General features: G+C 32.2%; 3 protein-coding genes across 3 annotated transcripts; 1 reads left to right on the top strand and 2 right to left on the bottom strand.

Annotated features, from left to right (window-relative positions):
• Nucleotides 1-718: 718 nt before the first annotated feature.
• LOC137826918 (uncharacterized) lies at nucleotides 719-1,455 on the top strand. Its single transcript, XM_068633074.2, has one exon. The coding sequence runs from the start codon at nucleotides 799-801 to the stop codon at nucleotides 1,300-1,302; it is 504 nt and encodes a 167-aa protein (XP_068489175.2). The 5' UTR covers nucleotides 719-798; the 3' UTR covers nucleotides 1,303-1,455.
• A 6,836-nt stretch (nucleotides 1,456-8,291) lies between these two features.
• LOC137825935 (cation/H(+) antiporter 15) lies at nucleotides 8,292-11,152 on the bottom strand. The gene is made up of 3 exons (XM_068631747.2): nucleotides 10,772-11,152; nucleotides 9,685-10,689; nucleotides 8,292-9,592 (listed from the first exon to the last, which is right to left on the bottom strand). Exons 1-3 carry the CDS (start codon nucleotides 11,021-11,023, stop codon nucleotides 8,414-8,416), a joined length of 2,436 nt encoding a protein of 811 aa, XP_068487848.2. The 5' UTR covers nucleotides 11,024-11,152; the 3' UTR covers nucleotides 8,292-8,413.
• A 2,835-nt stretch (nucleotides 11,153-13,987) lies between these two features.
• LOC137823325 (WRKY transcription factor WRKY24) lies at nucleotides 13,988-17,678 on the bottom strand. Its single transcript, XM_068628407.2, has 5 exons — nucleotides 16,815-17,678; nucleotides 16,321-16,509; nucleotides 15,589-16,202; nucleotides 15,305-15,466; nucleotides 13,988-14,775 (listed from the first exon to the last, which is right to left on the bottom strand). The coding sequence occupies exons 1-5, from the start codon at nucleotides 17,118-17,120 to the stop codon at nucleotides 14,328-14,330; spliced, it is 1,719 nt and encodes a 572-aa protein (XP_068484508.2). The 5' UTR covers nucleotides 17,121-17,678; the 3' UTR covers nucleotides 13,988-14,327.
• Between the last annotated feature and the right edge of the window lie 3,790 nt (nucleotides 17,679-21,468).

Raw genomic sequence — 21,468 nt, 5'->3', positions numbered from 1 at the left:
AATTTTTTTTGAAATTAATACATTTTTTTATAAATTGTGTTAAAATAAAATTGTCAAAATTTTAATAAATATTTTTTAAATTAGACATTTTATCAATATATATTTTAGAAATTTGTATAAGTATTGATGTTCGATATATATCTCGATACGAATACACTAGATACATGTGATAAAACATAGAAACAACGTAATCTTTAAAGTGAGAGTTATTTATAGTTTAGAAGTGGTTGTTTTGGTTTAAGTGAAGGTTTGGTTTTGGATTACGTTCAAGTCTCTCTCTGATTTTTTTCTTATTTTTCGATTGGTGTCTCTAACCTTTGGTTTGTATGATGATGGTTTCTTGATTTATTTTTGAGTTCAGGTGCTTGTTTTTAGGGTGTTTAATTTTAAATAAAGTCAGCGTTTTTTAATCTTAGACGTCAAACATCACAAGTTTTAGAATGAAGTGACCTAGGTATTTTATTACATATAAATCGATAATTATTATTCACATTTATTTATTTTTTATTCTTCATTAAAAAAAAATGTGATAAAACATAATAACATAATAGAAGGGGGAGTTTGTGAACGTTAGTGCGAGAAAACTAAAACACATTGAAAACCACTCTTTTGTGGTGGGTAGTTTGGTCAATTCCAGTCCACAATTATTATTATTAAATCCACATTTGCATTATTATGATCGTACTCAAGGTGATTGGCTGTATAAATACCCATCTGAAGCACACAACTCAACAACTAAGATTCAAAGTTTGGAACAACAGAGGAAGAGGAGCTTCAAAACCACGTCAGAGACCAACAATGGGAAACAGCTTAAGGTGCTGTTTGGCTTGCGTTCTTCCGTGCGGAGCGCTGGACTTGATCCGCATAGTCCACCTCAACGGCTGCGTCGAGGAAATCACGCGTCCAATCACGGCAGGGGAAGTTCTCAAGGCCAATCCAAACCACGTTTTGAGCAAGCCTACTTCCCAAGGCGTGGTTCGCCGGATTCTCATTCTCTCGCCGGAGACTGAGCTAAAGAGAGGCAGCATCTACTTCTTGATCCCCGCGGCGTCGCTGCCGCCGGAGAAGAGAAGGCTCGTAAAGCATGCCACTGCCCGCACCACTCATCATATTGATAATCAAAAGAACCAGGTTAACTATAAAGTGTCTTCCAAGAAGAGTAACCACGATTTGTCACCTTCACAACAATGTGATGACAAAGGCTTAGTAATTTCTAGGGAGAAGAAATTCTCGCGGCGGGATCGCCGTAACGGCCGCGGCGGATTGTGGCGGCCGCGGTTGGAGAGTATCTCAGAAGACTAGTTTTTTTTTTGTGTTTTCCGGCGGCCGGTGCCGGAATCTGGAGTGGAACCGAAGATGGTTCGATACTTGAATTGTTAAAATGTAACATGACCTTTTTCTCCTTTTTCTAAATGTATCTAAATTTGTGGATATAGAAGAGTTTCTTTGCAGTCCTATGTGATTTTTTATTTTTTTTTCTCTTTTTGGTTTGAATTAACCAAATTTTGATTCAGAATTAATCAACACATGCTTGCGTTCTACAAATCCAAAAATGAAGAAAAGGAAAATAATCGAGGGGTTATGAGTAATAATGCATCAAGTTTGTTTTCTCTTCGTCTATAGAAAGAATATTTAGTTTTCATACATTTCACAAAAATTGAAATTCAAACTAACGCATTTTACGATAAATTATTATATTATTATGTATTATGTGACTATGGTTTTCATTAACCCCCATGTAATATTTAATTATATGTTCTTAATTTTTTTTGACAGAATTATGTTCTCTAATTAAAAATAGTTAAATTACAATTTTGATTTTTTTAATATCTGATAAGCAATTTTAGTCCCTATGTTTTCTTTCTTGAGATTTTAGTTTCTATATTTGAAAAATTCACATTTTTATTTATTTAATACTCAAATTTTCATATATTATATATTTTTAGTTTAGTTTAATGGAATATCTTAACCTAACATCACGAAAAATAGAGAATCTAAAACCTAAAATAAAAAAAAAATAGAGAATAAAAATGGCATTTAAGAATTAAAGAGAGACCAACATTATAATTGAATAAAATTTTGATTTTTTTATGACGTGAAGATGAACTCAACCATAATGATGCGACACCATATACCAATTTCCATTAAAAATCCTTAATCTTTCCTAATGAAAAATTAAGAGGCATTAGATTAATTTTTTGTTGGTTTTAAGTAATGAAGGAATGCACCCTAAACATGAAACATTAATGGTGGCATCCTGAATTAGATCCATATATTCCAATGATTAAGCTGGGTTTGTATTTGATTATTTAATTAGAAGATGCATGTTAGCCACCTATGTGTTCCCAGGAATCAATTAAGGAAAATGGAATAAAAGGCTTTGATTGACATTATTATTTCAGTTGCTAATTATTTGGTTGTGGGTCTCATTAAAGCAATACTAGTTGTATTACCATGGATCCACGGAATTCAAGTTAAGGCTGCAGTCCAAATTGACCCTCTAAACACGATTAAACACATTAGTTTTTTTTTATTAAACACATTAGTATAAACCTTAACTAATATAATTTCACAATAAATTAAATCATACAAATGTCAGATAAATGATATATGTGTTAATTTTGATTTAGTTTGGTTTTGTTGTTTTCGTTTTAGGTAGATGAGTTGTTTTTTGATGGGTGTTTTTGTTTAAGTTGTGTGTTTTTTATTTTTTGTTTTCTTTATGAATTTGTATTTGTTTGTTGAGACGTGTTTTAGGTTTTGTATAAAGATTGAATCAATATGAAGTGATTCTTATTTTTTTTTATTTTTTTATTAATAAAAAAATAGAAGTATTAATCATCAAATTAGGAGGGTTGATCACTTAATTAAGCACTTAATATTTAACTCATTTTCGTAGGAAGTGAGCAAAATTACAGATTGGTCCTAACTGAGGTTGATGCTTGTGCTATGCTTCCGGTTTAGATTTTTCGCAACTGAATTTAAGCTGGTTAGTGGACTTTAGCTGGCCAACATTAAAAAAATTAAGGATTTAATATTAATATCTTTGTAGGTAAAATTATTATTGTAATTCAAAACTCAATTTAACATGATAAATTAATATCACACAGGTCATTATATATGTTAAAGTAAGGAAATTCATAATTTATATTGCAAGAATTATTTTTCATTTATATATTACTATAATTGATATGTCATTTTTAACAATTTTTTTTATTAATGACTTGAAGTTTTGAAGTTGAAAGCAAATGATCTTCTTATAATAACTATTAAGATAAATTATGATAGTATCTTATATATAAATGATTACTTACCTCAATGCTCTATATATGATAATTTCCTATCAACTTGGTAGCAAATGATCCTTCTATAATAAATTACGATAATATCTTTTATAAATAAATTATTACTTAACTCAATAATAATAATAATAATATATATATATTATCTTTAATTGTATATAATATTTTAACCATATGATTTTTTTTATTGATAAATAATAACATAAAATAATTTTTTTAAAATAATTTAATTTTTATAGAAAAATCGAATACAATCCAAGTAAGAGACGAAAAAAAGGTTTCAGTATGTAAAATATAGTCTTACATTGTTCAGGAATCAAGACAATAAGTTCATACTCTTTTAATTTATCAAAATATTTTTTAAACTCTAATTTATTGAAACACTTTTTGAAAATAAAATCATCATATAATTTAAAAGTATTTAATAATTTAAGAAATAATCATGAGAAAAGAGAGAGGGGATATATTAAAATAGGTGGAAAGTAGTGTTGATGAATGAGTAGTGAGTAGAAGAGGTTTAGTAAAAGAAGTAATAAAATGAGATAATAATTTGTTGAAAAAGAGGGGTGGAGAAGAGAGAAAGGTGGGACTTGGTAGAAAGATGGGCGACATGAGCACGGTAGAGAAGCAAGAAAGCTGGCATAACCTCCTTGACTTGTATCTTATTAAATTACTCACTTCTTCACATGGATTCCTTCTCCTCTCTCTCTCCCATACCAATAATACAACATTTTTTCCCACATCCCTTTCTCACTCTCCAACTCATCCATTTATTATTATACTACTTCGATTCGACCATATACCTACCTTCTCTTCACACTTCGATGCACATTTCTTTTACTGAACCATAAACACTCTTACTTTTCCTTTCCTTTCTTTAAATCAAATGCTTTAACTTTAACACAACATACGTACAAATACAGCATCCATTCAATATTCACTTTCTTTAATTTTCCAAACTAAAATACTTTTGTATTTGAAGTGGTTTATTCTGAAGTTTTTTTCCTCACACAAATTAAAATTTGGTCTTGAATTTTTTCAAAAGTATTATAGTAAATTTCTGATTCTTTGACTGGTACTTAAAATCCTCATGCATTCGATTAAAAGTTGTTTATAAGATGGTGAGGTTGATCATTGATTATTTTGTTATCTTTAGTTGGTGTTGATGAAGTAGAGAGTTGTCGATATTTTTGTGTTTTTGTTTGTGTATGGAAAGAGATGTGTTTGCCTTTTTTACTCTTTACGAGGGTTTAATCACTCCTAAAATTGATCACATTTATTTTATTTTTTTTACCGTAATTTTTTTTTAAGATTCTTTCAAAATCTAATCAGGAGCTTCATTTAGGGTTCATGACGTTAAGAATAGATGGTCTCTAATATGAAGTATTTTAAACTCAGTTGCATTTTTGAAGATGTGTGAGAGTTGAACAAGACAAACCATTGAAACATGTTTTAGAGTGTTTAAAATTAAACAGAATAGATTCTGAACATATATAGACGAGTGAAATGATTAACTAAATAAAAGAATTGAATGAATTTGATTGATAATGAAGCATAATTATTGTGAGAAGAAGTGATAGAGGGAGATCCCAAGGACTGGAGTAAGTAGCATTGAGCCTTGTGCTGCAGCTGGTTAGGACAAAGCAGATCAAGAAGCAAAGTTAACGGGGTTCATTCTCTCAAAACATGCACACATATCCCATCATTGGAGATTGGAGTTTCAATATATAACAAGTGCTAGTTTGATGAGAATTGATGAAGAACAACTTGTTAATACCCTCTTTAATCACCTCTTATACACAATCATATATTTATGTTTCCCATAAAATCTCTTTGAGCCTTCCAAATCAAGCATCTATTGAACTTCTATCCATCAACTCCAAATAAGTATGTTGGGAATGAATTTTTGTAATAGAGTTATCTTTCACTCTCGACATCCATTTCAACCAATAACAAGTAGTTTTATATGCATTTTTAATGTTTGTAGAAGAACTTCTTTCATATAGAGGTAGGTTTTTTTGAACAAACCATTGCATAAATATTTGTAAGATAAAACATAAAAAGAAAAACCAAACCATTTTTTCATAAATTAAAACTAGCTTAGTCATAAACTAAAGTTCTACTATATAACTTTTCAAAATTTTTTTATTTTTGGTTTACTAATATTTTTTTTATTAACAAAAGAATAAAATTAAATAAAATTAAAATATTTAAAGGATATTTCAACGCTAGAAGCCAATATTCTAGTACAAAACCATCCCGATATCTATGAAATCCAAAAATCTAAACACCTATTATACCATCATTTTACAAAACCATGTTTATGTGATGTTTATTTTAATCATATTGGATTACATTTTTGTTCGCTTCCTCGCACTTCCTTCTTCCCTGCACTGTCACTATCTCGTTTTCTCCTTTCTCCATTGATCTTCCATTTGTTCCATTGCTTCCTTCTTGGGTTTCCATTTCCAAAAGCTTCTCTACTACCGTTGAGGCTCATTTTTTAGTGTTGTCTCCTCCGTGCCTTGCATATCTCTCACGCCACCACTGCCCACCACCACTAGATTAGTAAAGCTTTTTATTTCACTTTTTTTAAGTGAGTTATATATGTTAATAACTGCCACCTATAGTTGTGTTATAGAATACAATTATTAAGTTGAAATTATAGACCACATGCACATAGATTACGATTCTACAACCGTTGCCTAAGAGTTAAAAAATCTTTCTAAAATTATTTTTGAAAAATGAACTATAACAAGAGTTTTATAGATAAAATGAGATTAAAATACCTATCAGAGTACAATAAGAATGATTTTGGGTTAGAGTTACTTAACGAGGCCCATACATTCCTCTAAGCATAGCATAATATTTCCTCAGCATAAGGATATGCTGACTTCAATAATACCTGGTTCATTTGCTTCCGTAGTGCCACCTAAACCTCTTTCCGGAGCTGGTTACCCTTTTTACCAAGATAGGTTAAGTAAAAAATATTAAAGTTTTGAACTGAGTTATTATGTATGACATTAGAAATACCCACACAACTTTCACACAAACACCATACTTTTTGTGTTAATCCTACATTGAAAGAACATATGTTTAATTATCTCTAGATCTTCCAAACACATAGGGCATTTAAAACTAGAAATATTAACTCCCCTACTTTTGTAAACACATCTTAGTAGGTATAAGGAGCCTCCAAGCAAAGAATTTCGCAAATGGTAAAGCTTTGACACCTTCCATAAGTTTGTAAAGTTATCTTCCCACTCCATATTAACCTTCAACTGAAGACAATCATAAGCAATTTTTATTAAATAAATAGTTATCAGTTTTATTCTATTTCCATCTATCTACGTTTTCCAATTAAGGTTGAACACTTTTTAAACAGTTTAAGAACTTATCAACCATCAGTTTTTCCCACTCAAACCAAGTTCTTCTACCCATAATCCGACTTCATGCAGTCTTATAGTTTTGTCTTTTACATTAGATAATAACATAGGCCAAAGTTCTAATAAGGTTTCTTCCAAGCCACCTATCATGCTAGAAAAAGATCTCTTCCTCTCCTACTACCCAGGATTTCTTGTCCCAAAACCAATTTCTCGAAGGTTTAGACCCAATTGATTTAATATCTCTCCACCATCTCAATTCCTTACCTCCCTTTATCTTTAGAATATACCTTCACACTCCATATTTAGATTCAATAATCTCTCCATTTTCTTTTAGATTTTGTCCCCAATCGTCATTATATCCACTTGCTTAACAGGACTACATTGAAACTTTTAATATCCCTTATGCCCAAGTCCCTGGTCCTTTGTTTTACAAATGTCCAATCATTTAATCCATCAAATTCTCCCCTTAAAGAAAGGTTCAATTGAATTTTCATAATTTGTAGTAGACATTTTGTAAAAATGAGGTAAGAAAAGGAATACCAGTATGCACAGATTTTACAATCAGGATGGCAATACGGGTTGGCCCGTCCTGCATAGTCTCGAATAAGGATTGATCCACGAGTTTGCGGGCCAGCCCACATAAGCAATATCTTTTTAAAAATTAATAAAATAGATTTTTAAATAGAATTTTTGAATAAATTTATTTATTTTTTATTTAAATGCATTAAGAAAATGGTCTCATAATATTATTCTCACGAGACATACGTAGTAAGATGTTATTAAAAAATTTGGAATGTAAAATATGAGACTACATTAAGAAAATATGGGACTGCAGAAAAAAATTTATACATTTTTAAGTTATGCGGATTATGCGAACTAGCCCATCCTGCACTTAGCCCACAAGAACTGCGGGTTATGGCCTATGCGGACCAACGAGTTGAAATAGATAATTCATCCTGCATTTTCTTGAGCAGGTCGCGAGTCGGTCCACTCCACTTTATCATCCCTACCTTACAAGGCACACCCTTCTAGCAAATGATAGAATTTTTCCTTTCCAAACTATCAACTTATTTTATTTTTGCTTTTGTAGAAATATCTCTGAATTTTTTTTAATAGATTATTTCAAACATAGTGTAATGTGTGCGATTGGAGAAAAAACCCTTCTTGTATTTTAAATTGTCGTAAAACCACAGTAGAAACGAAATTACTCTCACTTTGACAAATTCTCTATTCTTTTATGTTTTGTAATATTTAAAAAGCTTTTGTGGCACTTTATATATAAAATGAATATACACGGATGCATCTTGTATATGTTTGGTTGATATATGGCGCAGAGTTTAGTTTTGACAGTATAATTACAGTCACAGAACAATCTATCCACGCAATTATATTTTTAAATGTCACATCTTTTATATGTTTGTTTCGTTTTTTATAAACACATTCCCTTAAATTAGTCTATATTTACAAATCAGTGTTGGCTAATTATTTATTAACAAATATAAGTACTTCATGTACAAAGTTTAAAACTACATTAATTCCTGATCTATACAGTGGTTAAACTAATTTTGTCATAAAAATGAACATTTGATGGATTTGTATGAATCATGACATCTCATCTAAATTGATATCAGTTCACCAACAATCCCCATCTTGCCAAAAACATTGTTAAGGAATAACATGAGATAAAAGGGTAGATTAAAAATCTAATCTTGGTTAGACTAATGGTCACACAGGAGGTGCAAAGTTGGTGTGTTTTGAATAGACGGAACTGTCTAGACGAAAGTCATTCTGAGCAACCCCTGTGTTTCTTTGTTGCTGCACCACTAACACAGACCCATCAAAAGCAGAATCTGGAGACACTAACATGTCTCCTATAGACCCAAGTTCCGGATATTCATGCCAATCCCCCAACCCAGTAAACAATGAAGACTTGTTCTCATGGCATCTACCAACCAAAACCAGATCATAGCAACTTTCAAGTGTCTTTATGGCATTGATCAATTCCACACTATCTCTCACAAGTTCCTCCCTGTAATCGTGGCGTTTGATTTGGATGTAGTTGTCCTTAAACTTGAGAACCAAGTCACTATCAGCGTCTTCACTGAAGGAATTTGTAATTCTATCGCAAGGATCCACCAACCGAATTACTGTGACTCTCACATTTGGGTGATTAGCCATGCGCATGGCATATGTCAAGGCTTCACGATCATCCGAACCTTCTATGAAGACAACCGCAACACTGTAGAAGAAGACACCGTATAAAGGGTTGTTCCAAACCAAGTTGCCCCGTTCAACTAAGATCCCAACAGAGCAAGGTGCAGTTTTGAGCAAATTGCGGTTCAGTTTTCTAATGGGGTTTGCACATTTGGAAACCTCTCCCGAAATCCACTGCATGTGAAAAGGCGTGATCAACATGCATACTCTTTTGTCAGCAGCTAGCGTGCATATCTCATCATGCATTGTCTCGTAGGGTGAGAGGGAGGTGAAGAGTTTGACCATGACGTTGCCCATGTTTTGGTTGTGGTATGATTTGAAGGCGCTTATAATGTTGTCTGATTGACTAGAGTGCAATGAATTAGACATGGTGTTTTCTTGATGAACTTTTAGAAATGGTGCCGATCTGCCTTTTAGCTGAATGAGGTGCAGGGCATAAAGGCAAACGGGGCTCGAAAGTGTGGAGTGGGACATTTCTAGAAGATTGATAATGGGTAGGGCGTTTTCCTCAAAGTGCATGCATGCTAGCAAGGGAAGTACAGCATTGGGAGGGGCATGCTCAATGGTCCTCTTGCTTAAGGACAAGTAACTCTTAGATGGGTCATACAGGAATTTTACTATGGGTGTGGAAACCAGTGTCAACCATACTAATGATACCATCATTTGAGCATATGTTTGTTCACTTATAATCTGCACACATGGATCATCACATTCAAATTTAGAAAAGCAAAAGAAAGAAAATAATAAGGTTAGGTTAGGTTAGGTTAGGTTAGGTTTCTTACACGAAAGTATAGACAACTCTGGAGGTAAAGCAAATGGTTGATGCCTTGGGAACTGGTAATAAGACCCACGGAGAAAGAATCAACGAGTGACATGTTGCAGCACATTGAAGGCAACATGGTTCCCAGCACCCTCCCAACGAAGCTAAATAAGGCCACAGGCTGCACAATTGCAAAGCTATGGCCATCGATTAGACTGATATTACATTTGACACCACTGGAGAAGTAGAAGATAGGCATGAACACTGTTGTGACAAAGGTTTCTAGCTTTTCTACCAACGCTGATCCCAGAGGTGGACCGTCTGGCACCGCCAGTCCCAGAATAACAGGCCCAAGCAAGTAGTGCTCCCCAAACACCTCACCAATGAGTGAACACCCCAACACCATGAGAAAGATGGAAACCATGTAGGCCTCACTGATTGGTGTCCCTCTGGGTGTTTTGCGTATCATCCAAAACATGATTGGTCGAAGAACAAAAACGATGAAAATCGTTAACAAAAGCAAAAAAATGGTCGACAACGTGACAGAGTTGTTATGCTCTTTCACGTCAGCTGATATCAGCCGTGTTATAACTGTTTGCCAAAACGCAGACACTGCTCCATTCAACAAAGATAAAGAAAGCGCTAGCTGACCAACCTCTGAATTGAGGAGCTTTAAGTCTTCTAAGAAACCAGCAGTGACGTGAAATGAACCAGACGATAAGAAAATTGCTATGAAAAATATGGACTCGTAGATTTCTGATTCCGGGTTCCAAAGTCGTCGTAGAACAAAAATAAAAAATATGCTAAGTAAGACTGGAAATGTACAAGAACAGAAGGCAATGGCCCAAGTCTTTCTCCCTGTTTTTATCACCATATATGGATCTATTTTGACTCCCACCAAGAACAAGAATAACATGCTCCCGAAAAGAGAGATTGTCTCGCATACATAGAATGGTTTTGTCGTCGAAATCAACTTTCCAAAGAGTCTAATATTTCCCAGTACTGAATGCCCCGCTATGAACCCTGCCTGCATAAATAAATATGAAAATAATATTATCATAGAGACATGCAAGCATGCATGAGCAGGTATGAAAAGAATATTATATTACCAGAATTTGTGGAACGAAGGTAGTTGCCCCAACTTGGCTAAGAAGATATTGAAAAGATGAGGAGAACAAACAGACTAAGGAGGCCTGCAAAATGAACATGGATAAGGTGTGGTTTAAAGGGTTATCGCCGAAGAATACTCCTTTTGTAAAACGTTCAAATCTAGTTATTCGTTCGCAAACCCATACGCTCCTTTCTGAGGAGGAGTTATAGGTTACGTTCACCAAACCCGCTGACACCAGAGGAGGAGGCATACTTGCAGTCAAATTTACCCTCTCTAATGGAATGCAGAAAGAAGGAAGATATTAGTCAATAGGGTTAGCCTTTGAAAACTTGAAATGTAAAGCCATTGTGTTGATTTGTTTGGAGGATGAAGAACATGCATTGTAATTCTTAATTTCAAACGGCTAACTTGTGGGTTTGTACCTTAAAATTAGTTTATTTTGTAATTAGTTGATGATGATGATATTTTTAGCACTTAATTCGTGGTATACTGCAAACAGCTACATAAAACCATGACTCTTTTCTTTAGATTAATGGGTACAAGTTATTGTTAATCAACATACACACTTCACCACAAATCCTATAGTGGCCATACTTTCACACCATAATATTCACTTCATAACTCAAAATAACAATATCTTAATTATATTCTTTTATGTGCATAATATATTAACACTCTTAATTTAAAACTAGTTACATATATTACAATATTTAAATATTCATCTTGCATATTTTTATTTAATTATCTATATTGAAAAAATTAAAACAAAATAGTTTTTGTTTATGTGCATGAGTATTTTTTGGATAGAGTCTCTGTAAATGCAAAAATATATGCATATCATTTGCATGTGGAAACATATCCATTTTATTGTCTTATTTTATTTAATTTTATTTTAATGTGAGCATAGTCATTTTCATGTCAAAAGCTTTAAATATATATTTTATGTACTTTAGACATTCTGAATTCGAAAAAACTAAGGCATACTAAAAAAAACTTGGAGATAACTTTTAAAGTTTAGTTGGTAATATGGAATGATATTAAAATTAATCTAACAATTTTTCCATATTTAAATTTCTTTTAATTGATTAAAAAGTTTTAGAATATTTGTGTATATTAATTTCAATGTTTTATTCATGTGAGGATTCATATGTTCAAATAACTCGTGACCTTAAATCAACCCAAACACTAGATGCGGATTTTGTTATACTTAAAGCTAGAGATAAATATAATTTGACAACCCACTTTTTCAAAACATCTACTTATAATTCTTTTTAATAATAAAATATTATATATAAAATAATAATAATAATAATAATAATAATAATAAATATATATGAAATATTATATTAAAATAATATTTTATTAATTCTAATGTGGTTACTAAAAAATATATAGTTGGTAAATGATCATGATTCAGAAAGCTAAACCAACATTTTCAAACCGGCAATTTCTTCCCAGTGAAAGGACAAAAATACCCTGAAAAAAGGTACACATAAAAATCTCTGGACTCCTTTTCCCATAACACAATAATCTCTTTTGAATAATTATTTTTCAGAATATATTATTTTCGGTCTGGATTTTTTTATCTTTTGATTTTTTTTTCTGGATTTTTATATTCGAAACACAATTATCTCTTCTATATTTATTTTTCTATAATAATTATTTTTAATTTCGAATTTTAATTTCCGAAAAAAGGGTATTTTTGGAATTTTTAATTTGTGTTCGGTGCTGGTTCAAAAATGTTGGTGCAGGGAGCAATTGCCTTCCAAACCTAGTGTCCTTTTATCCACTACTGGGCTTTCATTTTTGAACTTGCAAAAAGAATTGTTGACGTGGCACTTTACTTTTTAATTATTATCTATATTTTCTTACATTTTATTTTTTATTTTTTGTATTATATCTATTCAAAATCCAAATCTTGCACAGTCCTGAAGTTTCTCAATTTCATTAAACAGAACCAAAATTGATTGACACAAGTGTCTCTTAAACAGAAGAAAGTGTAACTTTTAGAATGATATTCATATATATTTTTTATCTGTGATGTGAAGGTCCATTTTCTAGAGTTATTATGATGTTTAACCTTAAAATAACTCCATTAGAAAACATAAAAAAGGATTAATAAAGAAACACAGCAATGCCACCTGTACAATAAAAAATGCAGTTAGCAGATTGATGACATCATTCATGGGGTCATCATACGTTATCAAACTATCTAGATGGTAACACATTTATGAACACATCAGCTGTCAGTTTTAGATCTTATCTATATCTTTCTGGATCTAACAAAACAAATAAATCTTTTGAACACCCAAAGGAACATATCCTATAATTAATTCTCAAAATAATTCCATTTTTTAAATTTGTGGAAGAATCTGTTTTTTTTTTCACTTTCAAAAGGTAAAAGAACATGTCAGAAACTTTTGTCTTCAAAAAATTGCATTATTTGTTGTAAACATCTTAGTGTATCATATTCACTCCATTCTTTGGTCAACCTTGGTAAATTACTTGTGAGGTTTACTGCATTGACATAAGAAAATTTGAAACCCTAACTTCCAACCACATTACTACAATAGATTATTTGGGTTCCTTCAATTTTGTATTGTTGAGGTACAGCAAAAACAAAGATAGAATGGATTGGCTTACCAAGGTAAGGTCGGCGAGGAAGGGAAAATGCATGTGTTGTGTGGCCCCATGACAGTGACAATGAAGGCCAGGACAAATGAATCTGCAGAATTTGGCTTATGGCCGAAGGAAAACGTGTTCATCACGTAAATGTCTCATTCCCACTTCTCCTACATCCACACAACTCTCATTAAACAAAAATGTGAAAACAAAACCCTTTTTTCCATGACTGTCCCTTCCCAGCACTACTCTTTCAAGCCCCTCCAGGGGCATTCATGTATTTCAACTCTACAAGACAAAATTTTGGACTACCCCACTTCCTTCTATAGATAGGGTTGCAACCTGGAAGCATCCATTTGTTTAAGGAAGAAAAATGCAAGGAAACAACCAAAGTTGACCTTGACTGGCTTACCCACCAAACAAGCCAGCACCCTATATTTGACTAGTATGGCATCCAATTAAATGCATAACTTGTCCTTATGCCCCTCCAATCATCAACTTCAACTTCTTTCTTATGAGTTCCATTTTCTTATAGGCTATGCAGAATTATGATTATTGTGTGTAAATCAAAGTCATGTGACACAATTTAATGTTTTAACAAAAGTAATTCACATTTCCTGTGATGTTTACTGTGTATGTAGTGAACAGTTGACAAGAAGAGATAACAATCTTACAAAAGATTAATGAGGTTGTCTTCCCAACTGAAGAGAAACCCCAAAGTAATAAAAAAATTTCAACAACACCATCTGTCACATACAACAGTTATGGAATATATACTATACCAATCCTGTGGTGGCTGTATAAATTTACAACAAAACAAACTAAAAAATGCAATAAATGGAATGAACCTTATTTGTTCAGTAAATCCTAATCCCCCTTTCAAAATTTTCAAACTTTTTTTCATGTCTACCAAAAGGGAAAAAAAATTTCCTTCAGCATAGTAGAGACTCAAGGAACACGTCATCTCTGGGCTCCTCCTTGGTTCTGGAGGAGAAAACATTGTCAGATAATTGTTGCTGATTCATGTAAGATCCCATTGGATTCCCAAAACCCGAGAATCCAAAACTTCCTGGACCTTGTAGCATCTCTAGGGTGAAGGGTGATTGCGCTTCTGGTGGTGCTTGTGGCCTTTGGGTTTGAACGGAATTGTCAGTGGGATGGGTCACTGCCAATGGCCTTATGGCAGTGGCTGTGGTGGTGGGGTTTGCAGCATTGTTTAGCAGGGGTCTGTTAACAGAATGACCACCACTGCCACGGGCTGCAGGGACATCATGGTTATGCTTTCCCTCATAAGTTGTGATCACAGCCCTTAGGTCATGTGAGGCTCGTTCCACGTGCTTCCTCACTGGACATCCTGGGTGTGTGCACTTGTAGTAACTCCTACATGTCACAAGTTAATAACAACATCAGACCAGCCAATATGAGTACTTTTATTCTTCTAAATCACATGCACACATGAGAAAAACCAAAGTTGCCAAATTTGACCAAGGAATTTCAGACAAGGAAAAGGAAAAACTGGTACAAGGATAGTAGTGTACAGCAGAATTTCCACAAAGAAAATCATTATGACAAGGTATGGAAAGATATAGGCAAAGAAAAAGCAGCCATCATGCAGTTATATAATGTCTATACCATATTTACATTTGACAAAATGGTATGTACACTTACAACATTACAAATTTTACACTACTGTCATATACAGTCAAATTCTACAATAACTACATTATCTACTATGAATTCCGATCAGTCCCCTAGGAAATTCTTTATATATAAATCAAACTCTTTCTATTATAATTAGAATGAGAATGAGGAGTTCCTAAATGGATTCTCAAACTACTATTTCTTCAAAGTATAACAACTTTAAAAAAGTTGGACAAATGTAAAACCTACAGTGAGTGTCTTTGTTTACCTTGGATTTGGATTGCCCTTTACAACTTTCTGTCCATATTTTCTCCATCTGTACCCATCATCTAGAATATCAATGTCACTGGTTGTCTGAACCACAACTCTAGGCTCTCTCACTGTTCTACTACCAGGCGCTGACATACCCTCATTTTCTGCTTCAATTTTCCTGAAAAATTAATGAAAAAATTAGCCGTGAAATTAACCACAGAAATGATCCTACAAGAAAAAGGCTACAAAGTGGAATAGGGAACCTTAATTATGATGCAAAGTAATAAAGTAAAAACTGACCATCTTTTTGCCTCAGGTTCATCTTCATCATATTCATCGCCTCCTGATTTACACTTTTGAGAACTCTGCTCAAAATCATCATCTCCTATTGATATTGATGAGTTATCTGGGGTGGCGGCGGAATCCATTTGTCCACTACCATGAGTGGCATATGATTGATCTTGGATTTCAGTGCTGATGGGATTTGAAGGAGGGATTGCAAGAGAAGAGGAAGACGATGAGTTTCTCCTAGTAGATTGAGGCTTGGGATGGTTATGAGTACCCTTATAAACTATCTCAGTAATTTGTCCATCTAAAGACCTCTCAACCTTCTTCTTCGTAGGGCAATTTGGGTATGTGCATTTGTAATAACTTCTTGGATTTTCACTCCCTTTCACTTGTTTTTGGCCATACTTCCTCCAATTGTATCCATCATCTGACTTTCTGCTCAAGGTCTGAGATTGTGGGGGATAATTTCCAAAATCAGATTGAAACCCATTGCTATGGTTAGTTTGGACACTAGCAATCTCAGGGGGAAAACTATGCATGGAAGAAGAGTTTTCAGTTTTCATCATACTCTTCCCTGAAGAAAAACTATCTTGCTTTGTGGTCTCCTGAAAATTCCATGGATGTTGCTGTTACAAGGCATCAGATTGAAGATTTAGAAAACAATATCATATAATGCAAAAATCCAACAAGAGAAAAACAACTGTTTTGCTTAAATGAGTAAATGCACCGAAATGGATCACGTACGTTTTGAACTGCAACATTTGAAGATTGATATGTTAGTGTGGATGAAGCAGGAGGCCTTGGCTGGGGCTGGAAAGAGAAATTAGAGAAGCTTTTGTCTTCTTCTTTGACAATTTGCTGGTTTCCCCCTGAACTGCTCTTCCAATTGAAGCTCTGAGAAACAAATGCTCCAGTTGTTGGAGATGGCAGTATCTTTATTTAGAAACACAAACCCATTAATTCAACATCAACAAAAAGCAAGTTGGTGAAACAGGAACCACAAGTCTGTATATAAGGAAAAACAAATTACCAAAACCAGAAAACAAAAATCTTAAGCAAAGCAAGTCCAAACTCCAAAGAAGTTCCCTTGTTTTAAAATACCAACCAATCATGTCTGATCCCAACAAAACTATCTATCAAAAACTACAAACTTTATTCATTTTTAGTCCAAACTTTTCTTAACAGCCTGACTCAAACAACAAAACAGGTAAGAGAAGAGAAGCGGGGTTGAAACTCACGTTAGAAGCGCTAAGGAGAACCGGAGAGTCAAGAAGCTCAGCAGGGCTCAAACCAGGTGGAATAGCGAAGTAAGAAGAAGGAGAAATGGGAGGAGGGGAGAGAGGCAAAGAAGGAGGTGGGGTGGACTTGAATTTGGGGACACCAGAGGCATTTCTCTCAGACAAGGCACCCTGAGGCTTGGTGTCTGTGGGAGAAAGAAGGAGGTCAGAGAAAGAAGTGGTCATGAAGGGGTGTGTGGAGAAGGTGAAGTTGGTGAAGGAGTTTGCAGTTGCAGAGGTGTCTAAACTACCGGTAGAAGAAGCCATGAGAAAGGAGAAGAAGGAGTGGAGAGAAAATCTTTGAAAGTTGGAAATGGAAATGTTTAATATAAAGAGGATGAGGGTACGTATTTCACAAGGCTTTGGTTTCTATTGGGGGACGATATTTCTGGGAAGGTAAGAAACAAGAAACGAAGGGATGGTTTGACCGCTGAAAATTTGCCACCGTGTATATCTTTTTTCTGGTTTTTGGAATTTTTAAAAGTGCTTTTTTTAGTCAAAACTCGTGGGTTTGACTGGGTGGCGGCTACCCTTGCACTCAGATTTGCTTCCTTCTTTGTGTTCTGCTATTTGCAGTTTCGAATCTCCAATGGGTTTAGCTTCTGTGCTTTAAAGCCTCTTTTTTTTTTGTTCCCTCTGCATTAAAGCCAACACGTTAGCCACTTTGTGTTGTTACTTTTGAACACTTTCTCTAGAGTGTTTCTTATAGTTTCCGAAGTTTTTAGCTAGATTGTGTAACAGAGATTGCTTTGTTTTTTATGAAAAGAAGAAACACACAAACGCCTTCATATGAACACTGTTTGACATGTTTTCTGTGTCAGGAAACAAGAAACATAAGGAGAAAAAAAAAAACAAATAGATAGATTGACAGATTCATAGATAATGTGTTGGAAAAAGAAAATATAATTGAAAAGAAAAAGATAAAGATATGATACCGAAATTGTAATAATAAAATAATAACTTGATGCAGTACTTTCTGTCAAATACTATTTATGAAAAAAATGGACTGCACCAAATATCATCTAAAATATACAGGTCGATGCTCTTTGTCACGCAGTGTTTTATCAAGGAAGATCTCATGGAATTCCTTTTACAGTACAAAAAGCCTTCTTGTCTTCTAATAGGGTCCCTTTTACAAAACAATAATAAGCTTTCCATGAAGTTATTCTTGAAAACAATAGCTAATAAATGTTTAAAATAATACTAACTATCTTGTCTTCCAGTGGTTAAATGACAAGTAAATTTGATTACTCTATCAAGCAGAGACACCCAAAATTAATTAAGATGGAAGTGGAGTGTAGGTGATATGAGTGTCAATTTTTACCATTTTTGTTAGTTTAATATTTGGTAATAGCTTTTTAGGTGGTTATATTGTGAAAATTTTAGGTTTAGAAGAGTAACTATAAATTGGATGTGGGTTCCTGAATTTAACTTTGCTTTGTTAATGTTTGAACCTAGTTAAATAAATTTTAATTGTGTAATTAGAATTTTAAACTAGAATTACTATATTAAAATATGGATTAAATTTTGAACAATTGGCTTTAATATTTTAACGTGTACTTAGTATAATCATTTCAATACGTTAGTTACAAGTTTAAGAAACTTTCTTGTTGTTTTTATTATGTATTAAACATAAGTTCGTGTTTTATCATATCATATTAGACTCAAGTTGTCTAAAGTTGTGTATAAAGTTGTGTAATTGGATAAGTAAAAGCATTATTTATATGTTTTGTCTACAAAAACAAGTGTTGTGCACATGTATTACTTAAAAAGTTTTTCCTTATACACACATAAACAAGTATAATTAATCAAACAAATTTTTGTTTGAATAGACAAATAAACAAGTATAATTAATCAAACAAATTTTTGTTTGAATAGGCAAATAAGTATATTTCATTTGACAAACGCAAGCCTGGGGAACTTCACAATATATGTCAAACTTTAATAATGCTTATTTTATGCTTGCATGACTAATAAATTTTTTCAGTCTCCCAATAATATCTCGCAACACCTTGTTAACATCAAAGATTCTTGAATAATGTGTTGAAAATCGTTTCATTCAAAACAACTTCTCTAGAAAAGGCAAGATGTCAGCGTTGCAAAGTCGGTCAGTTCAGTCAAACCCAACACTTTGTTCAAAGGTGGAAAGAAGCCACATATCCAAGCTTATAAAGCTTTTCCATGCTCTAGATGTGCCAACGAAACCCTACACATTCAATCTTAAGTTCAAAGCACTTAGTGTGTCTTGAAGCCTCAAAACATGCTGAAACGTAAGAAGAAGCAATCATTCACAATGGCTACAAAGATGTGCAATGACTCTTTTCTTCCAAAATATATATATATATATATATATATATATATATGTATGTATGTATATATATATATGTATGTATGTATATATATATATGTATGTATGTATATATATATATGTATGTATGTATATATATATATGTATGTATGTATATATATATATATATGTATGTATGTATATATGTATGTATGTATATATGTATGTATGTATATATGTATATATACACTACAAGAAAATCATGAAATAGAAACCCATTTGTAGAAACCAAAATAATTAGTTGCAATAGTAACTAAATTAGAGACTATTTTAGAAACTAAAAAGAAATTTGGTTTCTAAATTAGTTTCTATTATTTTCTATTATTGTTAAATAGTTTCTAAATTGGTATCTAATTAGCAACCAAGGTTTTTGCTACCAAATTTAGAAACTAAATAATTGGTAGTTAAAACCTTAGTTGCTAATTAGATACCAATTTAGAAACTATTTAACAATAATAGAAACTAATTTAGAAACTAATTTTTTTTAGTTTCTAAAATGGTCTCTATTTTAGTTTCTATTGTAACTAATTATTTTGGTCTCTTAAAATTTGTTTCTATTTCATGATTTTCTTGTAGTGATATAATATCTCGTTGAAGAAAATTAGTGGACAAAGATGACATAATATGCGCTATCTAAGGAACTAGTATAAAAATGAGCGAGTAATTTTTTTTCTTCCCTTATCTTGTTTAAATTTAATGTTATTACATTTGTACTAACTTAAAGAAGAAGATTTTTAAACTAAATTTTTAAAATTCTTTGACAGATCATCTATTGTTCATACTAGAAATGGATTTGGAGAGTTCCAATGTGAAAAAGAGAAGACTTTCTTATGGACCAAACTTTGTAGTGTTAACCAGTCATAAGGAGAGAAAGAAAGTCCACTTGTAAAAAACTTTTCAACGTACTTTTTGAGAGTTATTACCTATTTATAGGTCTTCTTGAATTCAGACCGTTAAGAAGATATTTAAACAATTATTAAAAATAATATAGAGACAAGTATTCAACAAAGATATGAATTTTGTTTTTCAAGGTATTACAACTCTTCGTCACTTATCTCACTCCTCAAACTTAACGAGTTAACATGTAAATGATGTCGAGATATGTCTTTGCTAAAGATATGACAATTTTCTTTTAATATGACATGACTCTTCTTCACTTAGCTCTCTCCTCGATTTTAAGAGCTCATTAAATATGTGATTTTTTTCAAAACTCTCTACAATTAACTTTAAATTTTTTATCATTGTACTATTTAACTCCATATATGACGTTGATGAAAGAATAATGTTATCTTATATTAGTGATATAATTTTTTATCATTGTACTATATCAAATATTAATTTGATAAACAATCATGTAACACTACAAGAAAATTATGAAATAGAAACTAAAATTTAGTGACAAAAAATAATTAGTTGCTATAGTGACTAAATTAGAGACCATTTTAGAGACTAAAATTTTTTTGGTTTATAAATTAGTTTATATTATTGTTAAATGGTTTCTAAATTATCTAATTAGTCACCAAGGTTTTTCTACCAAATTTAGAAACTAAATAATTGGTAGTTAAAACATTGGTAGCTAATTAGATACCAATTTAGAAACCATTTAATAATATTAGAAACTAATTTAGAAGTCAAATTATTTTTTAGTTTCTAAAATAGTCTCTAATTTAGTTATTATAACAACTAATTATTTTTTGTCTTTCAATTTAATTTTTATTTCATGTTTTTATCGTAGTTTAACACCACTCAAATAAAAAATCTATTAAAATATTATAAATAAATAACTCAATTATACACCATTCACATTTATTACACATTTAATATATAGCCATATTTTTTGTTGACTTAATACTAAGGTATTAAAAAATTACAGACCGGATTATAAAAAAAAGCAACATATCGCATAGAAAAGTAATTACATAACCCATCATATCTTAAATATATCAAGAAAGTGTTTTAAATGTCAGTATCTCAGAATATAAGAAAAGATAAACTAATGTTCATTTAATGAAATTATCACTAAGATGCTCTTGGTTTAATTGATTTAAAAAAAAATATTTCATTCCTGATATCTAAAGTTTCAATAGTTTAGGAAAAAAGAGAGCAAAAACAATTGTACGCTTCTAATTAATTTTCCTGATTAACGTGAATTAATATCTTTTATTAATATTCAAGATCAGAAAATAGAACATTTCTTAATTAACTTTTTTTCACTTTTACATATATATGAAAAGTGCTAATAATTTTAATTTTCAGTGCAAGTTAAAT

The sequence above is a fragment of the Phaseolus vulgaris genome, chromosome 8 (assembly GCF_051622355.1).
Source record: "Phaseolus vulgaris cultivar YP4 chromosome 8, ASM5162235v1, whole genome shotgun sequence".
Lineage (NCBI taxonomy): Eukaryota > Viridiplantae > Streptophyta > Magnoliopsida > Fabales > Fabaceae > Phaseolus > Phaseolus vulgaris.
This window is presented reverse-complemented; position numbering and strand designations above follow the sequence as displayed.